This window comes from Fonsecaea multimorphosa (genome assembly GCF_000836435.1).
Source record: "Fonsecaea multimorphosa CBS 102226 unplaced genomic scaffold supercont1.3, whole genome shotgun sequence".
NCBI classification, from domain to species: Eukaryota; Fungi; Ascomycota; class Eurotiomycetes; order Chaetothyriales; family Herpotrichiellaceae; genus Fonsecaea; species Fonsecaea multimorphosa.
In genome coordinates this window covers 952890-971588 of record NW_015971637.1, presented here as the reverse complement: position 1 = coordinate 971588, position 18699 = coordinate 952890, and the positions used below count along the sequence as shown (strand labels likewise).

General features: G+C 53.7%; 8 protein-coding genes across 8 annotated transcripts; 3 read left to right on the top strand and 5 right to left on the bottom strand.

Annotated features, from left to right (window-relative positions):
- Positions 1-617: 617 nt before the first annotated feature.
- Positions 618-2108, top strand: Z520_02142 (uncharacterized protein; the record flags this gene model as incomplete). Its single annotated transcript, XM_016772656.1, has 1 exon — positions 618-2108. The coding sequence occupies one exon, from the start codon at positions 618-620 to the stop codon at positions 2106-2108; it is 1491 nt and encodes a 496-aa protein (XP_016636126.1).
- Positions 2109-2552: 444 nt separating this feature from the next.
- On the bottom strand, positions 2553-4023 carry Z520_02141 (uncharacterized protein; the record flags this gene model as incomplete). Its single annotated transcript, XM_016772655.1, has 6 exons — positions 2553-2889; positions 2963-3226; positions 3296-3369; positions 3442-3534; positions 3619-3728; positions 3792-4023. 6 exons carry the CDS (start codon positions 4021-4023, stop codon positions 2553-2555), a joined length of 1110 nt encoding a protein of 369 aa, XP_016636125.1.
- Positions 4024-5507: 1484 nt separating this feature from the next.
- Positions 5508-7559, bottom strand: Z520_02140 (uncharacterized protein; the record flags this gene model as incomplete). The annotated part of the gene is made up of 7 exons (XM_016772654.1): positions 5508-5722; positions 5783-6187; positions 6237-6397; positions 6449-6555; positions 6611-6784; positions 6836-7053; positions 7106-7559. The coding sequence occupies 7 exons, from the start codon at positions 7557-7559 to the stop codon at positions 5508-5510; spliced, it is 1734 nt and encodes a 577-aa protein (XP_016636124.1).
- A 998-nt stretch (positions 7560-8557) lies between these two features.
- Positions 8558-10374, bottom strand: Z520_02139 (uncharacterized protein; the record flags this gene model as incomplete). Its single annotated transcript, XM_016772653.1, has 5 exons — positions 8558-8717; positions 8798-8880; positions 8939-9547; positions 9604-10110; positions 10180-10374. 5 exons carry the CDS (start codon positions 10372-10374, stop codon positions 8558-8560), a joined length of 1554 nt encoding a protein of 517 aa, XP_016636123.1.
- An 814-nt stretch (positions 10375-11188) lies between these two features.
- Positions 11189-12587, top strand: Z520_02138 (uncharacterized protein; the record flags this gene model as incomplete). The annotated part of the gene is made up of 3 exons (XM_016772652.1): positions 11189-11617; positions 11671-12193; positions 12247-12587. The coding sequence occupies 3 exons, from the start codon at positions 11189-11191 to the stop codon at positions 12585-12587; spliced, it is 1293 nt and encodes a 430-aa protein (XP_016636122.1).
- Positions 12588-12966: 379 nt separating this feature from the next.
- Z520_02137 (uncharacterized protein) lies at positions 12967-14745 on the bottom strand (the record flags this gene model as incomplete). Its single annotated transcript, XM_016772651.1, has 6 exons — positions 12967-13268; positions 13335-13510; positions 13558-13622; positions 13674-13902; positions 13950-14428; positions 14485-14745. 6 exons carry the CDS (start codon positions 14743-14745, stop codon positions 12967-12969), a joined length of 1512 nt encoding a protein of 503 aa, XP_016636121.1.
- Positions 14746-15314: 569 nt separating this feature from the next.
- Z520_02136 (uncharacterized protein) lies at positions 15315-17066 on the bottom strand (the record flags this gene model as incomplete). Its single annotated transcript, XM_016772650.1, has 1 exon — positions 15315-17066. One exon carries the CDS (start codon positions 17064-17066, stop codon positions 15315-15317), a length of 1752 nt encoding a protein of 583 aa, XP_016636120.1.
- Positions 17067-17572: 506 nt separating this feature from the next.
- On the top strand, positions 17573-18682 carry Z520_02135 (uncharacterized protein; the record flags this gene model as incomplete). The annotated part of the gene is made up of 1 exon (XM_016772649.1): positions 17573-18682. One exon carries the CDS (start codon positions 17573-17575, stop codon positions 18680-18682), a length of 1110 nt encoding a protein of 369 aa, XP_016636119.1.
- Between the last annotated feature and the right edge of the window lie 17 nt (positions 18683-18699).

The window sequence follows — 18699 nt, the reverse complement described above, 5'->3', positions numbered from 1 at the left end:
CATCTGACATGGCAGCCTGCTTGAGGATGGTTTATAAGCTGGAACCCACTTCTCTTCCTGACGAGAGCTGTGCGGACTTCGGCAGCAGCAGACACTCGGACAGCAAAAGACGACTACCTCAATCACTTCTCCGCAGGAACAGTTCCCCGGATGACACTGGGGCGCCCCCGCCTTTCTTATGTCGACATTTCTCGCCCACTGTCCAATGGCATACGCTCGTGCAAGTATAGAAGGCGGGTGTGGCGCGGACATAGGCGGAGTATTGATGGCTCTGCCTGTTCTCCATTTCTCCATTGGACGAACGGGATGTCCCGACTTCCGCAACTCGCGGCTTGCTGAAAACGAATCTTTAGATCGAGTCTGGCTGCAGCGGGGGGATGCCGGCTGGCGGTAGGACACCGGCCAAGGTTGAACGAGGTAGTAGGAGGTCTGTCACGAGGGGAAGTAATATACCAAGGACTGTCACCCGTCACATGTACCAGGCACTTCACCGCTTCGCTGTGATCAGGAAGTGCTCTCTCTCGAGATCCTTAAAACATATATTCTCTGCACACAAGGGAAAAGACACCGTCAAATGTAAGCGGACATATTGTCGATCGTCATCCTCATCATCCAACATGGGCCTACTCAGCTCCGAAGCCGCGCTCCGGCTCACGGTGGTGCTCTTGCCAGTCCTTGTCATCTATTGGCTCCTCTATCCATGGTACTTTTCGCCCTTGCGCAAAATCCCAGGCCCTTGGTATGCCGTGTATACAAAATGGTGGCTGGTCTATAAGACGTGGCGAGGTGTCCGTGCAAAGACCATCCACGACCTTCATCTCAAGTACGGGCCCTGGGTGCGTGTCGCCCCGGACGAGATATCGACATCGGACAGCAAGGCGATAGCACCCATCTATGGCGTCAACTCCGAGTTCACCAAGACGGCCTTCTACACGTACCAGCTGCGAGGCATACCGGAGCTTTTCACCATGTCCGACCGAAAGGCGCACGCGAAGCGACGCCGCGAGCTGGCGCACCTGTTTTCCATGTCCACAATCACCGAATACGAGGATATCATCGCAGGGAATGTCCTCGAATGCATGAACCTCATTGCCGCAGAAGGCAAGGCCGGCAGGGCCAGCAATCTTTATGATTGGTGGCACTATCTGTCCATGGACATCATCTGCGAGCTCTCCTTCGGATTGGGGTTCGACATGCTTCACAAGGGAGCAGTCAACCCCTATATCCAGGACATGTACGGCTCGCTGACCATCGAGCCCATCCGGTGGCACTTTGGGTGGCTGAATCGGTACGCAAGCTGGGCACCCTTCAAATTTGTCCGGGACGCCGAGGCCTGTAGCGTCCGTGGGTTCGAGAGGGGCACCAAGATTGTGCAAGAATACAAGAGGAAAGAGGACAAAGGCCAACGCAAAGATCTGCTGCAGAAGATGATCAACGCGCGAGACGAGAACGACCAACCCCTGCCGGAAGACGACCTCAACATCCAATCCACGAGCTTCATCCTCGCGGGCTCCCACACGACGTCGTCCTCGCTGACCTGGATCGTCTGGCGCATCCTTGCGAACCCGGAGATCCACCAGAAGCTGAACCAAGAACTCGACGACGCTCTAGGGACCAAAGACCGCCACGCGGTTCCACCACACTCCAAGCTCGACAACCTCAGCTATCTCAACTGCATCATCAAGGAAGGGCTCCGGATCGACACGTCGGTGCCAGGCTCGACGCCTCGATACGTGCCCCCGGAAGGCGCGGTGCTACTCGGCGACTACAAGCTCCCCGGGGGCACCATCGTCTCGATCCAAGCATACACGACCCACCGACAACCCGACGTGTTCCCGGACCCGGACCGATTCTGGCCCGAGCGGTGGCTGGACGAGACGCCGGAAATGCGACACCTCTACGTCCCCTTCGGCGCCGACGGCCCGCGCAAATGCATCGGCATCCACCTGGCCTACATGGAACTGCGCGTGATTCTCGCCGCCTTGTTCCACAGGTTTGATCTCCGCTTCGCCGGTCCCGTCTCGGATGAGAGTATGGACATGCACGAGCTGTGGCTCGCCGCTCCTGCGGGCCAGAATCTCAGCGTCATCGCCTCGGAGAAGGAGTAGAAGGGGTCGCAAGGAGTGAAGGTCTTTTTGAGCGGTGGAACACGTGTGTGTGTGCAATTTTTAATCTAGGGGCGTCCAGTCAGGGTTGGACTTTTTCGTGTCAACCTGTCATTGATGGCTGAAGGGATGTACCGAGGTCCCTTGGCTGACGGGATGGGGAGTGATGAGGTCTATTGCTGCTGGTCTATCGGTCTGGTTGGACTTTTTCAATCTACTTGTCTACTTCCCTTATGTACCTGTCGACCTTAGAGGCTCTAGGTCCTTCACCTGGATAGATTAACCCGATTGACTTTCTTTCTCTACCCCTTCTCATCGAAAGACCCTGCAGGGGCATACTCTGTCCCCATCCTGCCCTATCCGCTAGATAACCTACCAATGGATGGGAACATGGGGACATGTATACGATCTCTCTCTTTGTTCTCTGGTCTATCCTCCCCGTCCCTCTTAGTTCCCAACACCCAACGCACTCCTTCTCGAGACGGATCGCGGATCAAAGTACGGCCTCTCACCCAGCGACACGACACGATTCCCCTGGCGCTTGCCGTCGTAGTCGTTGGTGGCGGTGTGGAAGACGGAGCGGTTGTCCCAGATGGCCAGGTCGTTCTCGTTCCAGCGGAAGCGCACCTGCAGGTCGTGGTTGTCGGTGATGAGCTGCAGGAAGTAGGCCTTGAGGATTTCGCTCTCGCGCGGCGTGACGTTGTCGATCCACCCGTGCTCGATCTGGTGGCCGGCCCCGAAGAGGGATTTCCAGCCCGTCACGGGGTTGGTTCGCACCACGGGACTAATGAAAAGAAGGACGTGGGAGGTTAATTTTGTATATATGTGAACTCTGTCCTCAGTGGTGATGGACTTACTGCGACGCGGTAAAGTCGATGCCCGTGTTCTCGGGCGCCCCGCGGTCCTGCTCGATGAGGTCCTCGCCGAACTGTTTGGCGACCTTGACAAAGTTGGGCTGGTGGTGCGTGGCCGTCAACCCCTCGGCCAGCTTCTGGAAGTCCGGCGATAGTCGGTCGTACAGCTCGTAGCCCGACGCCCACAGGGTGTCGCCGCCGGCGTCTTCGGGCTTCTTGATGATCTTGAGGATGGCGTAGTCGGAGGGGATGCGCTCAAAGGTGATGCTGAGAGAACAGGTCAGAGATTGGGAAATTCTCACGCCATGTGTGAAAAGCAAGCGGGTGGTGGCTTACTCGGCGTGCCATCCCTGGCTGGCCAGCACTTTGGACTGCGCTGAGAAACGGTCCTTGTAGAACTTGCGGTTTTGCTGTTTTACACATGTCAATCAACGTTGGGTCTCGTTGCTGTCAACCATGCGCTGGAAGAGATGGATACACACTTCGGAAGAAATGACAGAGACTTCGTCGTCCAGTCTGCCGTTCTCGTCCACTGCGATGCCTCGCTTGCTGTTGCTCAAAGCATGACGATGGAGCTGTTGAAGGGGCGGTATCGAACATTAGCTGAAAGATGTCACAGCGGCGACAGGTCGGCAAAGAAGACACTGTCAGATTCATACCTTGGAAGTCTCGGGCTTTCCCGTGAGTTCGCCGAGTTTCTGGCCCAAGATCTTTTGGTCTTCGATGTTGAGGTCCTGGTTGCGGAAGAAGACGACACCACGCTGGGACACTGCGGTTCATTAGGACCTCTCAACCAGCAAGCCAAACGTGGGAGCCTTGGGGGATAACGAACCTGTGATGGCCAAGTCCCGGATCTTTGTATCGTCGTGCAGGATCTGGCTCAGCTGCAGGTCGGGAAACTCCCTGCCGATGACCTTTGTGACGTCGAATGATTTGTATTGATCCAACGATCCCGAGTTCTTCAGTGGCTCCTGGAGCCGGCTTTGGGCATTGACTTTGGTGATGGGGATCGGGCCAGAACTCGTGTGCGAGTACAGGTCGACGTCTGCTGCTGGGGGTGCCATGGCTGCCACGAGTCTCAGAGGTCCTGTATAGTCTGAATACTATATATCTCCTTACAGGTTCTCCCACTTTTCTAACCCGGTCAGGAAGGGGTGGGTGATCAGGGATAGGGACAGAATCTGGGCCAAGAAAGTATGGAAGAACACGAGAGGGACCCTGGAAGGGGAAAACAACTCGCCCTCATATATAATACACTTGAGTCCACTCCATCTGGATGAGCAGCTCCTGAGGAGTTTGCACCATTTCTCACTCGAATTGAGTGCACTTTTCCAGTGTGCCGATATGCCGTCTCGCCCACTTCTCATTCCTTGTCTCATCGGGGTCTTGCTAGACAAGGGATGTGATTGGGTGATAGCGATGAGTAATTGTGAATGTAATGCCATGTACTCTTTATACTGGGAAATGGCATATTATCGAACCGAGTCCACAGCAGATCAACCGAAATGTATCATCCAACTGGAGCCATTGGGCCCAAGTCCATTGTGAGAATGATGCCACAACTCATATCGCGTCGAACGTTGGTCTTCTACTCCAATCTTCTTGCTCTGTTCGGTGCATTGTAGCAGCATTTGCACGAGAAAAATGGTTTCAGGCGAGCCGGTATCCGGTGTCTCGCGAACGAGAGGGGAACAAGTTCACATCATTTTCGATACCCATGGCGCGATAAGTGGTCAAACGAACGACAAAATCCTGGGGAATCAGGGTATTGGCTGGCCAGCTGCAGATGTCTCGTCAGCTGGGCCGTGTATTGCACCACTGACAAGTGACAAGCGTGATAAAGACAGAATACGAATACCGGCTCACGATGGCGCAATGGAGATGGAGCTGGAAGCGATTTTCTTGAGCGGGCTTCGGCCGTGCTGAGTTTGAAGACACAAGACATGTGCAAAGTTAACAATGAGTATCACTAACGATCGCGCCGCAAAGGAATCGTGTTGGGAGGAGCGTGTGTGGTTGGAAGAGAGGCGGAGAGAAGAGGTTCAATGCATGCAAGGTCGTTGACGCTCAATGGTTGGTGGTTGGTGGTCGGTTCTTTGGTTGTAGTTGGCAATAGATTGGTTGGCGCCCGCCGGCTCTTAGTTTTGTTAACGGCCTCTTTCCCCCTCGCTGTATATTATGCAAGATGGTGTTACAGGAGTAGGAGAGTCAGTCATGCTCACACAGAAAAAGGAGCAGGAGGGGGTTGAATGATCAGCGAGTGGTCTATCCACCTGTGCAACTGTCCCGTTCCTTGTTGCTCGCACGCAATTCAAGCACAATCATTACAATTTACCCGGCTCTTCTCCTTATCACTCGCCTAAACTCGCCTAACACATATTCTCTAGGTACAGAAGCACTTGTGGTGATTCTAAAACACGCCAGCCAACACATCGACCATTCCGCCTCGGGGTTATCGACCCCAGCCCCAAGGTTCCATCAGCACCTGCATCTTTCTATTCCTCTGCACGCCCAATGCCAGTCAGCCGTCCTGCATATCAGGATTTGTTCAGCTAGCAAAGCGAAAGTCCAGACGCTTGTTCCCCTTGTCGGTCGTTGTGGCAAGGTACTCGGCGCGCTGTTCTTCTGTCATGCTGTTCCACACCCGGTCACGATGTCTATTGCGCAAGACGTAGTAAACTTTGGCAAACGCGTAGATCCCAACGTTCAAAGCGCACAACGAGACAAGGACCCTGTTCCCGCGACGATAGCGGGGTCGATCATCTGAAAGTGAACCGGTCAGCAATCCCGATGGTTAGCTCCGTCAGGATCTCTGAGACTTACCTTGTCGATAGATGTTGCTTGCAATAATACCAGAAGCCTGGCATGCCATATTGTACACGGCGGCACTCACCGTACGGCTTCGAACCGAGTTGGAATTCCTCGAACTCCACCCGACCTGAATCGCATGGGTACTTGGGTACGCAAGAAGGACAGTCATGATGCCGAAAGCCGTCCATTTGTTGATCGAGTTAATGTCGACCGCGTAGATGTAGGCCAGGAAGGGGAGGGCCCATAATTGTGCGAGCAACCCAAAAATCCAGAGCTGGCCCAGGATCTCTGCAAGGTATGTGAATAGCAGCATCGTGATAATGTGCCCGACTGTAGATGGGACGACCAGCAGGTTTGTCTTGATAGTGCCGAATCCCAGCTGTTTTAGGGAGAGGGTCAAGTATTGCGTGGGGGTCGCTGATTTCTCTCAGTATGGTTCTGCATAACCAATAGGCAGGAAACTTACTCATTGGAGTTTGGAAGTTCAGCCCGATGAGATACAAAGGCCAGAGATCGTAATCTGTCAAACTCTGCCAAAGCAGTTTCGGGGTGATCGGCTGCCGGTTGTGCATTGTACTCTTGCTGGGATCTTCCCTGATGATCCTATTGACCATGATGGTTTCCTCACTGCCGTCATCTCAGCAAAGCCTTCATGGACAGTACCTTTCAAATACTTACCGTTCTGTGAACCATCCCTTCTTACCTCGTGCCCAGTTGGCAGTTTGGCAGGGGCCGGGCGGCATCAAGACGAACGCGATCAATCCGAGGCCGAAAGTCAAAAGTCCCTTAGAATCAGTCAGCACAAGACGTACGGTACGTACATCCAAGTTGGATGCTTACCTCTATCAAGAAAAGCCATCTCCAACCGGCGTAGCCAAGGTGCCCTCGAAGGTCAAGCAAACCAGCTCCTAGGAAACTGGCAATGATGTCGGCGATTGACATGGCTGTCCACCAGAAGCCCAGTCTCAAAGAAAGCTCGCCGTGCTTGTAGAAGTATGAGAGGTAGAGGATCATCTGGAAGGAGCGTCAGTTTGCTCAGGTTCAAGTAACAAAGACACAACATACATCAGGTATGAATCCACCCTGCAAAAGCGCAAGCAGAGCCCTGCAAGCAAGAAAACTGGCTCGACCAGAAAGCCAAAATTGTGAACCGGCAACGATGGACCAAAGGACCATTTGGGTAGGTATCCACCGGTCGGGGCCCATCCACTTGGAAACCAGTTGGGACGGGAGTTCGGCACACAGGAAGCTGAGTTTGAAGACGGTGTTTCCCCAGTTGTAGTCTGCACGCAATCAGCACGTATGTCATTGCTCTAGAAGTTTAGTATCACGAACCATTTGTGTTCATTCCAAGGTCACCGAGGAAATTGTCTGTAACGGCTTGGGTCAAGTTCGAGCGGTCCAGCTCCAAGGACATGAACATAATGCAAGCGAAGATCATGATTCGAAAGTCGATCTTTCGCAGTACAGCGTACTCCTCGCGCCATGTCCATCTCGCCAAAGGATCGAACCGTCGGAGATTCTCCCAATCGGCGCGAGGTTGATAGTGTTTGGCGGTTTCTGGGTCATCAAAGACGGAGGGAAGAGTTGCAATAGCATCGGGGTTATATCCTCGACCTCTCTGCCACCAGAACTTCTTCTCATTTGCAGGCACACCAAGCTCGGGTCCAACAACTGTATTAGTTGGGATGCTCTCCTTCGAATCTGAGGGGGTACTGTCTAGAATCTCTCTTGTCACTATTTCTTGGCCCTTTTCCGTCGGGAAAGGTCGAGTGAAAACAGTCGCCATCGTCAAAAACTGAACTCGTTAGTTGCTCTATGGATGTCTCTTTCACTATTTGAGAGAGACAACAGGTATTTAAGCGCATCGGAGCGAGACCTGTCTGCCAATTTTTGACAGAGTCTGCATACAGCTGCACGATAGACCCGATCTTGGCCATATCACGACATTCCCATCGTACATACTGCAATGCTTGCCGATCGAGCGCCAGTAGCACGACATCTGCGAGGGCCATTTCGTGATGCAGGCTTGATACCAAGTGTGTACCCAGTAGGAGTTAGCATGTTGCTCAGGTAGGTCTCGCTTCTCCCGTGAAAGGGCGATGCAAGACTGCGGCAGCGATCTGGAACAATCGTGGGCGCCGTCACTCGGGAGAGCACCGGACGCGGCGTGCTGACGGCATGCCCTGGCATTCGAACAGCACAGACCTGGTCAAATGTGATCCTCGCCAGGAGCCAGATGCCAAGGAGACAGGGTGTTCGACAAACCTTGATGATAAGAGATTCCCAGAGCGAAACAGCAGAGACAATCACCTATCCGCACTCAAGATGACGCCATCAGCAGACTTCATGCGCGTGCATACCCATCTGCAGTAGGCCGCAAATGCTCGGGGACTCTCGCACATGAAGAAATCTCCTGGAGATCTAGAGCAAACGGAGCGACGACGGGTTCCCAGGTCGATCCAGAGCTCCAGGAAGAAGAGGAGTCCCCAGAAAGGGGGAAGAAAGGGGTTGGACCGTCACATGACGCCAAGACCAGCCTTGGGCACTGCCCCGTGATATCACCAGAAGTTTGGCCTGTTCTGACGAGGCTCTTCTCCATCCTTCTGGCTTTCATTTGCATACTGGCTATTCTGCTTGTCTCTCTCTATACTACGATACATCCCTGCGAGCCCCTATCAGTGGCACAGGTGCTTGTTACTTTCCGCTTCTTGTAGTCCAGCGGAGATGTTTGAGAGCGCCATCCTCTCTTTGGCGTCGGCAGCGAGAGGGGAAGCGACCCAGTACCTAGATGTCGTTATGGAAAGTGGGAGGCTTCTGCCAAGCACTGTTCCTCCACTGAGTACCCTTGAACCGGAGCACGACCATTGGGACCAGGAAAACGATGTGGATCATGGCAAAAGTCAACCATGCGTACTCGTACTTGATCTTCTCGCCGAATGGGATCCTGTTTGCGAGACGAGGTCAGTTCAAAAAAAAAAGCCATTCGGACATCACGGGGGGAATGGGAAAGGTTGGCTTTCTCACGCGTAGAAAGAGATGGTCATGGAGAAGACGTTGCGGAACACGTTGAGGATGGAGGATATTTCGGAACTCTGGGGCTTGTAACACTGTTACGTGTCAGCGTTAGTATCGCGTAATAGTTTGAGGCAGAAGTGGGTCACGTACATCTGTGCAATAGCTGTATGTGACTGTGGTCGCGATCTGGAGGCCAAAGTTCGCAATGCCCATTCCAAATGCTGCGCCCACCCAGGGGACAGTCTTGTAGTGCGTCAGACAGATGCCATCGATGATGATTCCAATCGGACACAAAATAGCCAGTGCTACCGCATTGATACGCGGTTCTGGCTCTCGTCTACCTCCGTGGTGTTTGGCGTATCGATAGACCATGTAATCAGTGAGCCACCCGGCACTCATCTCGCCCAGCAAACAGCCGATGAGGAGCGGAATGCTGAGCAACATCCCAGTCTGCGCAACGTCGAAGTGGTATAATGATCGGAACAGGCTCGATCCCGTTGCGGCGAACAGCACTGAGCCGAAACCAAACGCCGTCATGTAGTAAAAGCCCGGAATCACAATCGACAGGTACCTTAGCATGTAGAACGGCCTGAAGAAGTCTACGAACCGGAGTTTGCGGTTCTGCAAGCCAGAATGTCGAAAGAGCAGTAGATCCATGAAAGATCGTTCGCGACTGCTGGTACTAGTCGACCGACGAGAGAAGATGGTTTCTGGTAGGCAAAAAAGCGTAAAGACGAACACTCCAAGCTGGATATAACCCTAGACCAGAGGCCGATTAGGGAATTGCGCAAGCCGCAGTGTCTCGACGGACTCACTGGAATCAAAAAGCACCATCTCCAACCCAGAGTCTGGGCAATGAAGCCGCCGAACAACGATGCAGCGTGAGGCCCGTTGGTCAGAAGAAAGGTGAAGATACCCATATAAAACCCACGTTCGTGCAGGAAATACAGGTCGCACACAGTTGCTGCCCCTATGGCACCCGGAGAGCCGGCACCGATGCCGTTGAACACACGAGTCACCATTATCCCAGTCCATGTGTTGCAGTACCCTGCAGCGATATTGGTGACTGCAGCTAGAAGATTGCCAAAAAGGTAGACAGGTCTTCGGCCATACACGTTGGCTAGTGGTACTGTGAAAAGGGGTCCGACGCCCGCCGCGACGATATATACCGTAAGTTCATACGAAGCCTGGACCACAGTAATGTCGAATCGCTTGCTCAGTGGCACGAAGGCTGGGTTGACGATTGCGCCAGCCATAGGCCCCAGGAAAGCGAGGAAACTGACTTGCAACAGGATGAAAAACTTGAGCCATGGTGACCAGTTCTATATTCAGTCAGTGCTGTCCGGACACAGATTTGCACCGTCAAAGTATCGCGTGCGCGCTTCACATACAAGAGGATCATCCTTGCGATCTGTTGGCTGTGGTACGAGAGGAAGACCATGTTTGTCCAGCTTGAGGTCTGCCGTTCCTTCTCTCTCATCGATTTCGCCTCGTTTCGCCTCGTCAATGTCGACTGCGGCTCCTTCAGACGACCATTTGTCCTGCTCCATATGCATGACCTCCGCCTTGTTCTGGAGGGATCCCATGGCGTGCCGTTTACGGGCCTTGGGCAAGAAATGGATCCAAAAACAAAAAGAACAAGTTGTGAAATTTCAGCGATCAACCTGAGCAGGACTTATCGAGCACGAAGGGAACTATGTCTCCTCCCCAGCCACGGGGAGATATGAAGCGACAGCACGACGCAAGACTTGCACCTGCCTAGACAAGAAAGAGGGGTGATCCGTGCGCTCGGTAGTTGCATGGATGCCTACAGATGCTGGGGTTTGAGATGGGACAATCGTGTGGGGAAGTGGGTTTGATTCCAGACCTTATGACCTGTTTGCCATTGAAGCTGCCTCCTTCGACTCGTTGAGATGGGCACATGGGGCTCATGAGAGGAGAGGACAGCACATTGTAGTCGGTCCCAGGCGTCTTGGCCTGCATGGGGCGGACGCTGGGCATGAGGGAAACAGATATGAAGTCCCGAAGCTTGATAACTTTCCCGGGGAGATATGCTGTCTATCTCCTGCACGCCTGATCCCTATTCTGCACAAGCTTTTCCCCACAAGCTTGAGAAACTCTTGTTCATTGGAGGCTCTTTTCTCCGCTCAAACCCCAGAATTTGGCGTCGGGGAGTACGGGGACTTACCAGACTCGTACCCTGCTTGATGCTGGATGGGGATCGAGGGTAAGTGGCGGACTAGGTATATTTGGAGATGCGCCCATGCCTCGTCGAAAACGTGGCACACGCCTGCAAGGAAACCCAAGAACTCCTGCTAACAAACGAAGGTCAAATCATCCAATCACAGACAATAATAGTCCAAACGGCTTCAGTTTTCGTGATCCGGCTCCTCACCAAAAATGCCTGCAGCCATCAACCGCCCGCCGCTAAGGGTGGCCATAATAGGTGGTGGCATTGGCGGGCTTTGCACGGCCCTCTCTCTCCACCATCATTGTCGCTCAGATGTCGATATAGATGTCTACGAGCAAGCTCGGCAGTACAAAGAGATAGGTGCTGGTGTCGGCATCGCCGTCAATGCCGCAAAGCTGCTGCATAAGATAGGCATTGGAGAGACCGTGGGGAAGATTGCAGGAAAACGGACCGGCATATGGATTATGTTTCGCAAGTTCGATGACGGTTCGGAGGTGGTGACAGTGCCGTCCGTAGACACGGACGAGGTCAAGCAGTTGCCTGTGCATCGGGCCGAGTTTCTGGACCTGCTGGTTGATATCGTGAGAGAGAAGGATGCAGCCAGGCTGCATACCAACAAGCGATGTCGGAAACTTACTGTATTGCCCCTGTTGGAAAAGAGACGAGATACACGAAGCTGACAGACGCATAGGAGCAAGGAGACGAGGTACTGATCGAGTTCGACGATGGTACGACTGCCACGGCCAATTTGGTTGTCGGTTGCGACGGCATCCACTCTGCCGTCAGGGCACAGTTCACCAGCGACAATCCCGATTACAGTGGGCGGATTGCATACCGGGGGCTGGTGCCCATATCCGAGATCGAGGACTGGTGGGGATTCGAGACGTATTCCGTGACCTGGCTGGGGAAGAACCGGCACTTTCTGTGCTTCCCCATCTCCTGCAATAAGACGCTCAACATCGTCGCGTTCGTGGCCGAAAAGGAAGAGAATCTAGGCGACCTCAGGGAAAGCTGGACGGCGGTAGGCAAGAAAGAGGACGTCTTTGAGGCCTTTAAGGGGTTCGAGGAAAGAGTCCAGAAGGTCATCCAGTTGATGCCAGAGCAGCCGTCCAAGTGGCTGATCAATGACCGTAAACCGCTCGATCAATGGGTGTATCTCGGAGGCAAGGCTGTGCTATTGGGCGATGCTGCCCATGCCATGACTCCTCACCAAGGTCAGTTTTCTGGTGGATTTCTGTGAAGGTTGCTGTGCTGACAAGCTGCGAAGGCGCTGGGGCAGGCCAGGCCATCGAAGACGGATATATTCTCGGTCGAGCACTGCAGGACTACTTCCGAAATACATCGTCCGGAAAAGACAGCCTCGAAGCCTGGGGGAGGGTATATCAAGATGTGCGCCTCCCGCGAGCTCAGAAAGTGCAGCGTACTTCTAGAGATGCCGTCGAGGTATACCAGGCTCAGGCGGACATAATGAAGGATCTCCCGTTTGACCAATGTGTGCCAGAGATTCACAAGCGCGTGATTGACCGAATGCGCTGGGTGTGGACAGATGATATCGACGCCGAGTATGATCAGGCAGTGAAGAAGCAGAAGGAGCTGGGCAAGTTGTAGGGTTTGAAGAGCCATTTGGATACTGCGTTCTACGTCGTTCTTGACCGATCATGAGTGTGACATCTTCTGGGCTGGCACTGGAGATCACGAGCAGAAAGGGAGTTAGAGAAGCATCCACTCGGGCTTCCAGATAAAGGGATAAAGAGCTGCCCAAAAAGCCAATCGAATATTATCTCGAAGTGTGACATGGAAGAATCAACGTATATTCTCCTTAGTTATATCCCGACATGCAAATTAGTCACATCACCTGTATCACTCTATTTCTGGCGCAGTCATACTCATACTCATTCATTCGTAACATAGCCCAATCGCGAACTTTATACAAGGCCAAGATATTCCAGATTAGATTGGAAGCGTTCAAGACCAACCGATGCTCTCTTCATATCTCTCCTTCCTCTGGACCGCATGGCGCGACGTGGATCTGCCAGTATTTTTGGAACTCCTTTGGCAAAGGCCCGGAGTCTGTCCTGCTCTTGTCTTCAATGTCGTACTCTGGATGCGTGACGCATTCTGACAAGATCCCTCTTATGGTCCCTGTGCTTTGGTACCTCAAGAACCTCTCCGAGACCTTGACGTATTGATTGACGCCTTCATGTGCATCGATCGTGGACCCCGTTGTCCACCGAAGCAGCCCCGGCTCTATCAGAGGCGCGTCTGTGACTGATGGATGAGATGTGCCCACTGCAGAAGCGGTCAGTGACTTAGATAACCAGATTATGCATCATGGCAGGGAGGCAATCCACATACAGGACGTAAGGAACCATGCATCCTTTCCTCTCCTCAAAACGCCCTGGACAACCTCCTTGACGACGTCGAAATGGGGTCTACCGAAGAAGATAGAATGGCTTTTCGACCATGAATTCGAATGGAGAATTAGAGTGGGCACTTGGACATCGTGGTTGAGACGTCCGCTTTGTTTCCCACTGGCGATGGTCAGAAATTGCAACCAGAGCGGACACAGATGACTTACGGATCAAGGGCAATGGCACCTTGGAATGGGAGAAGTTTGGATGGACCTTGCTTCAACGTCTGGAGCTGCGCCATGTAAGAGAGAGGGATAGCTCCAGTGGTGTTGGATCAACTCACTGCAAGAGTGGCTCCAAATGAGTGCCCCCCCATCGTAGTGTTGTTCAGAGCTAGTTGTCCTTCCCAGAGATGCAGATGTTGGCCTTCGGATCGTGAATTCGACACGAAAACCTCATCGCCTCCACCCCTGTTGATGTGCTCTAGCGTTCGGACAGTTTCCTCGACTTCAGCTTGCCGGAAATCGAGCTGGGCCTGTTTAAAGGTATCACCGTCCAGTTGGGAGTCACTCCTGCTGCCAGTCAGGTATTGTCAGGAATAGGTAGCAGAGAGACCTACTTCAAGTGGCGAAGATCGAAATGATGTAAAATCCGAGATTTGGCGCCATGCTTCATGATCAGAGTACCCGGTCCGCTACCATCACGATGCTCGATAGCAGCTACAACGATTCCGCGGCTTGCCAACTCCCCAACATACTGAGTATAGTCGGTCCGGGAGCTGGCCATGCCGTGGGAGAAGACCATGACGGGAAACCCGTTCTCATGCGTGATTGGGTAGTCTTGGAAGTCCGGCAATTGTAGCACGACTTGAGAACGATGGAGAGGGACGTCCACCTGCGCGGGGATTTTGGTGCTCCCTACCAATGCCCACAGCCCAAGGGTGAACAATGCATTAGTCACAAAGTTGCTGATGCGAGCGACCCGAGCATATCCCTTGCCGGTCACCCTCAGCGGCTTCGGGACCCAGTAATGCTGCGGCTTAGAAGAGACGGCGTCCTTGTCGGAGGGATAGTAGAGAGTGAACAAGACGGTTTCCAACTTTGGTACACTGTCAGAGCTTCTGCATGTCGCACGCCTCCCTCGATCTCGCTCACCTGGAAAGCCGGATGGCCGCCGTCTTTGAACGTTGCATTGTGGATAGATCGCGTCTCGACGGGGACTTCCACGTCAATTGCGCCCACGGAGTATGGGCCGGTGTATGGCGGTAGCTGGGACGACAAGACGGGGGCAGAGAAAAGAGTGCAGTAGGCAACGTAGGTGGCGACAGAGCAGCAAAGAATGTATCTCCATGTCCAGCGCGGCCACACGACGGGCTTGAGGCGTAACCAGAGCCTTTCCCACACCATCGACCCCATGGCTGTGATATTGTACGAAAAGAGTGCGAGGTGTTTTGCTCACTTATGGCGTGAGGGAGACGGAGATGAAGATATCTTCTACATATTATATCAACACGTCACGGATGTTTGAAGCCGGAAAAGTTGCGAGTGGCGCCAGTGGAGCGATCTACCTCCCGTTCTCAGCCTGGGTCACTTGAGACGAAATACGAGGTAGTCAAGCCCCCAGGAACCAGGGGCACCGGGCGACCTCACATGATGGGGATAGTCACTTCTAGGGCCCGTGGTTGCCCATTTGGCACCCAATATTCCAGTTAAAAGGGACCCACGGAACCCTCGACCACAGGCCCCCTCGGATATCTGCCTGGTGATTTCGGGGCAACGTTCCTCCTCGAATACGAACAGTTCTGATCATTTCGATATATCCTTGCGCACGAGTCGAGGAAAGGATGTATATATTCATAAGCCGTTTATTGACGAATACCTAGTTGCTGAACACAGGACAAGCTGCGCACCCCGTGGACATACATATACGCATATGCATACCGACTACATACACGCTCCTCATGGCATGGCATGCAGTGACAGGCTTACAATTTGATGCTCTTGACCAGATTCGTCTTGATCCCCGTCGCCTCGCCACCATATCCACCACGACCCTCGCCGCCTTTGTACACGGGCCTGATGGACGCGAGCTTTTTCATCTTCTCGTCAAACTTCTTCCTCTTCTTGACGCGCGGGTTGCGCACCTCCTTCTTCCTCTTGGGCGTCAAACCCTTGTTCTTCTCGATGGCGTACGTGATCTTCCTCTTCCCATCGGGACCCACCTGTTCTTCCTCGTACACCTGCGCGCCTTGTCTGGCGGCTTCGGCGTACGCCTCTGCCTTGGCTCGCTTGTCTGCTTTCTTCTGCTTCGCGTTTGTGACGAGCATGTCGTAGTACTCGTTGGCCTCGTCGTTGATCCTCCGGCCGGCTTCGGGATCGTCGTCATCATCGTCATCGAGTTCCTCTCTCTCGTTGGCGGTGGCTCTGCCTCTCTGCTCCGCCTCCCGCATCAGACGCTCTTGCCTATCTCGGTTGCGCTCTTTGTAGGGCAGATCGTCGTCGCCGCCGGCCTGTCGTGATGCTGCGCCTCGTTTGTTGGCTTTCTGCGCAATCTGTGAGGTGTAGAACCTCAGAGTCTTTTTCCGTCGAGCCTTTTCTGCAGCTTCCTCGTGAGTCAGGGGAGCTTCGTCTCCAAAGTCGGACTCTTCTTCCGTTGGATTCCGGAGGGAGGACGTCAGGAGTTCTTGCAACTCATTTCTCTTTGGTTTCTTTGCCTTCTTCGACTTGGTGCCCGCCATTGGAATTTCCGGAGAGGGTGTTTCTGGGGACGCCGGCTTTGTCTTTGTCTTCTTTTTGACGGGTTGTCGTGCGGTCTTCTGAGGCAAACTCTGTGGCAATATGGTTGGTGGCTTGGTCTCTGGCTTTTCAATGGGATCAATTGGACGAAGCGATTCGGCATCCTGCCACAGCTGGCGACAGCGGAAAAGGTTTGACATAACGGGGTGGTCTCGAAGCTCTCCCGGGGCCAGCGCTACGCCGGTCTTGGTGGAAGTAAGAAGAGCCAGGTACATGGCCACGGCCCCGAGGTACGCCGACAAGGCTCGGAATTTTGTCACTGTGACACCGCCATTATTGTGCCCTTCCACATCAGCTTCCTTCCTCAGCGACTGGTAGGTGTCTTGCAATGACAGGAAGTCTTTTGTTAACGGTTCGAACTCGGGGTATCTCGACTTCAGGATTTTTATTCGTTCGTCGATGCTCGCATCTTGAGAAATCTGCAGTTCAGGCAGTTTCTCTACCACCGACCGTTTCTCCTGAGATTGCTGGTTGTCGCCGACCCATGCACTCTCATCGAATCCAAAATCTGCCTCGGTCATGGCCTTGAGTTGTTTCAGCTGCAGTCTCCTAGCCTCTTGTTCTTCTTCTAACGCATCCGCCTCGGTCTCGATCACATCCGCGCTGTAGTAGTCGGCCTTGGATGTGCCCCAGTGGCCGTCATCTTCTTCCTCTTCCCGATCGTCTTCAGGGTGGCCGGTGTTGTCATCATAATCTTCAGACTCGTCTTCGGTCGCCAGATCCTGATAGACCTCCTCGTCGGATGGCTCCAACTCTCGCTCTTGTTCTTGTATTTTCCTCCTTCGTTTTGCAGCGGGGCCCTCATCCAGTAGGACCTTGTCCCGTCCTGCGAAAAACTCATCTTCCGAGTCGTTAAAGGTTTCTTCGGCATCATGGAGGTCATTTTGTGAACGCTGGCCGGATGCTTCGACCACACGTACAGCCTTCCTCTTTTTTGCCATTTCGAAGGACTGAGAGCAGGAAGTTAGCCCTTGAAAGGGTCAGTGGCCAGATCTAGCTTGCTATATAGCAAGCGCAGGTGCCGTGTCAAACAAACAGCCAAACAGTTGAAGACGGAACTTTTTTTTTGAGACGCAGGCTTGGCATACGCAACGTCTGTCGGCGAGCGCTTCACCGAGCAAGAATTCTCAATGTGGAAGTCGAAATACGCTTTAGGTGGGCCTGCCAGGCTCGTTGGCCCTGGCGGCCACTGGGCCCGGGCCCCTAATTGCTCAGGTGCTCACTGGGCATGAGCCCTTCCGCACCTATTGCCCCCCATCGCGTGTCATCTTTTAGCGTCGGTGCCCTGAGGCCCTGAACGCGATCAATTGGATTGAATGGGGACCCCCAAGAGCTTTAGCTGCGGACTCCGACATTCAAGTTCATAATGCACGTACAACAGCACCTGTGATTTTGAGAGCTTGGGAATATTCCTTGTCAGGCATCCTGTTAGGGAACACTCACCTTCATGTCTTCGGACTGGTGGTCCCAAGGAAGCTTGACAATCGTCGTCACCGTCCTCATTCTCGTCTTGTCTTCCCTAGTCGTCGCCAGAAAAATGCTCATCTCGTCCAAGAACCGCTTCCCCGTCGAGGGTCTCACTGCCATCGTGACCGGCGGCTCACAAGGCCTCGGACTGGCGATCGCACAAGAACTCTCCGCCCGGGGCGCCAACGTGGCCATCGTGGCCCAAAACGTGCCCAAACTCGAAACCGCCGTCAAGACGCTGCAGAGCCGCGCCCAAACGCCGCAGTCACAGCGCTTCCTTCCTCTGTCCTTCGACCTGCGCGTGCCGGAATCTGCGCCCAAGATTTTGGAGGAAGTCAAGACGTGGAACAATGGGGAAGCGCCGGATTTGATCTTCTGCTGCGCGGGACACTGCTACCCGTCCTTCTTCGCGGATGCGCCGGTCCAACAACTCAAGGACCAGATGGATACGGTCTACTGGAGCACCGCGTGGATGGCCCACGCGGCCATCAACATGTGGAAAACACCCTCGAGCAATGAGAATAAGTCTGTGTCTCATCCAAGACCAACCCGGCACCTGATATTCACATGCTCCACACTGGCTTTCTTTCCCGTGGCGGGCTACAGTCCATATTCGCCCTGCAAAGCGGCCATGCGTGCCCTGGCCGACGGCTTGAATCAAGAGGTCGAAGTGTACAATGGCTCTCGTCAGAGCAACAATCCGTCCTTGGGCCCCGTTCCCGACACCGACATGAAAGTCCACATCCTGTTCCCCATGGGCATCATCTCTCCAGGTCTGGAAAATGAGAACAAGATCAAACCGTCCCTGACGCTGCAGCTCGAAAAGGACGACAAGCCCCAGCAACCGGATGAGATCGCCAAGATCCTGCTGAGACGTCTGGGCGCCGGCGACTTCATGATCAGCACAATGTTCCTGGGCCACTTGATGCGTGGGTGTGGAATGAGTGGAAGTGTGCGCATGAACGTGATGGACGTCTTCTGGAACTGGTTGGGCTCTATCATTATCATTTTCGTGGCTCCTGATTTTGTCTCAAAGTGCAGAAGCTGGGGCAAACAGAAGGGCATGAATGCCACCACAAATGCCAGCTAAGATTGTCGCGCTCTAAC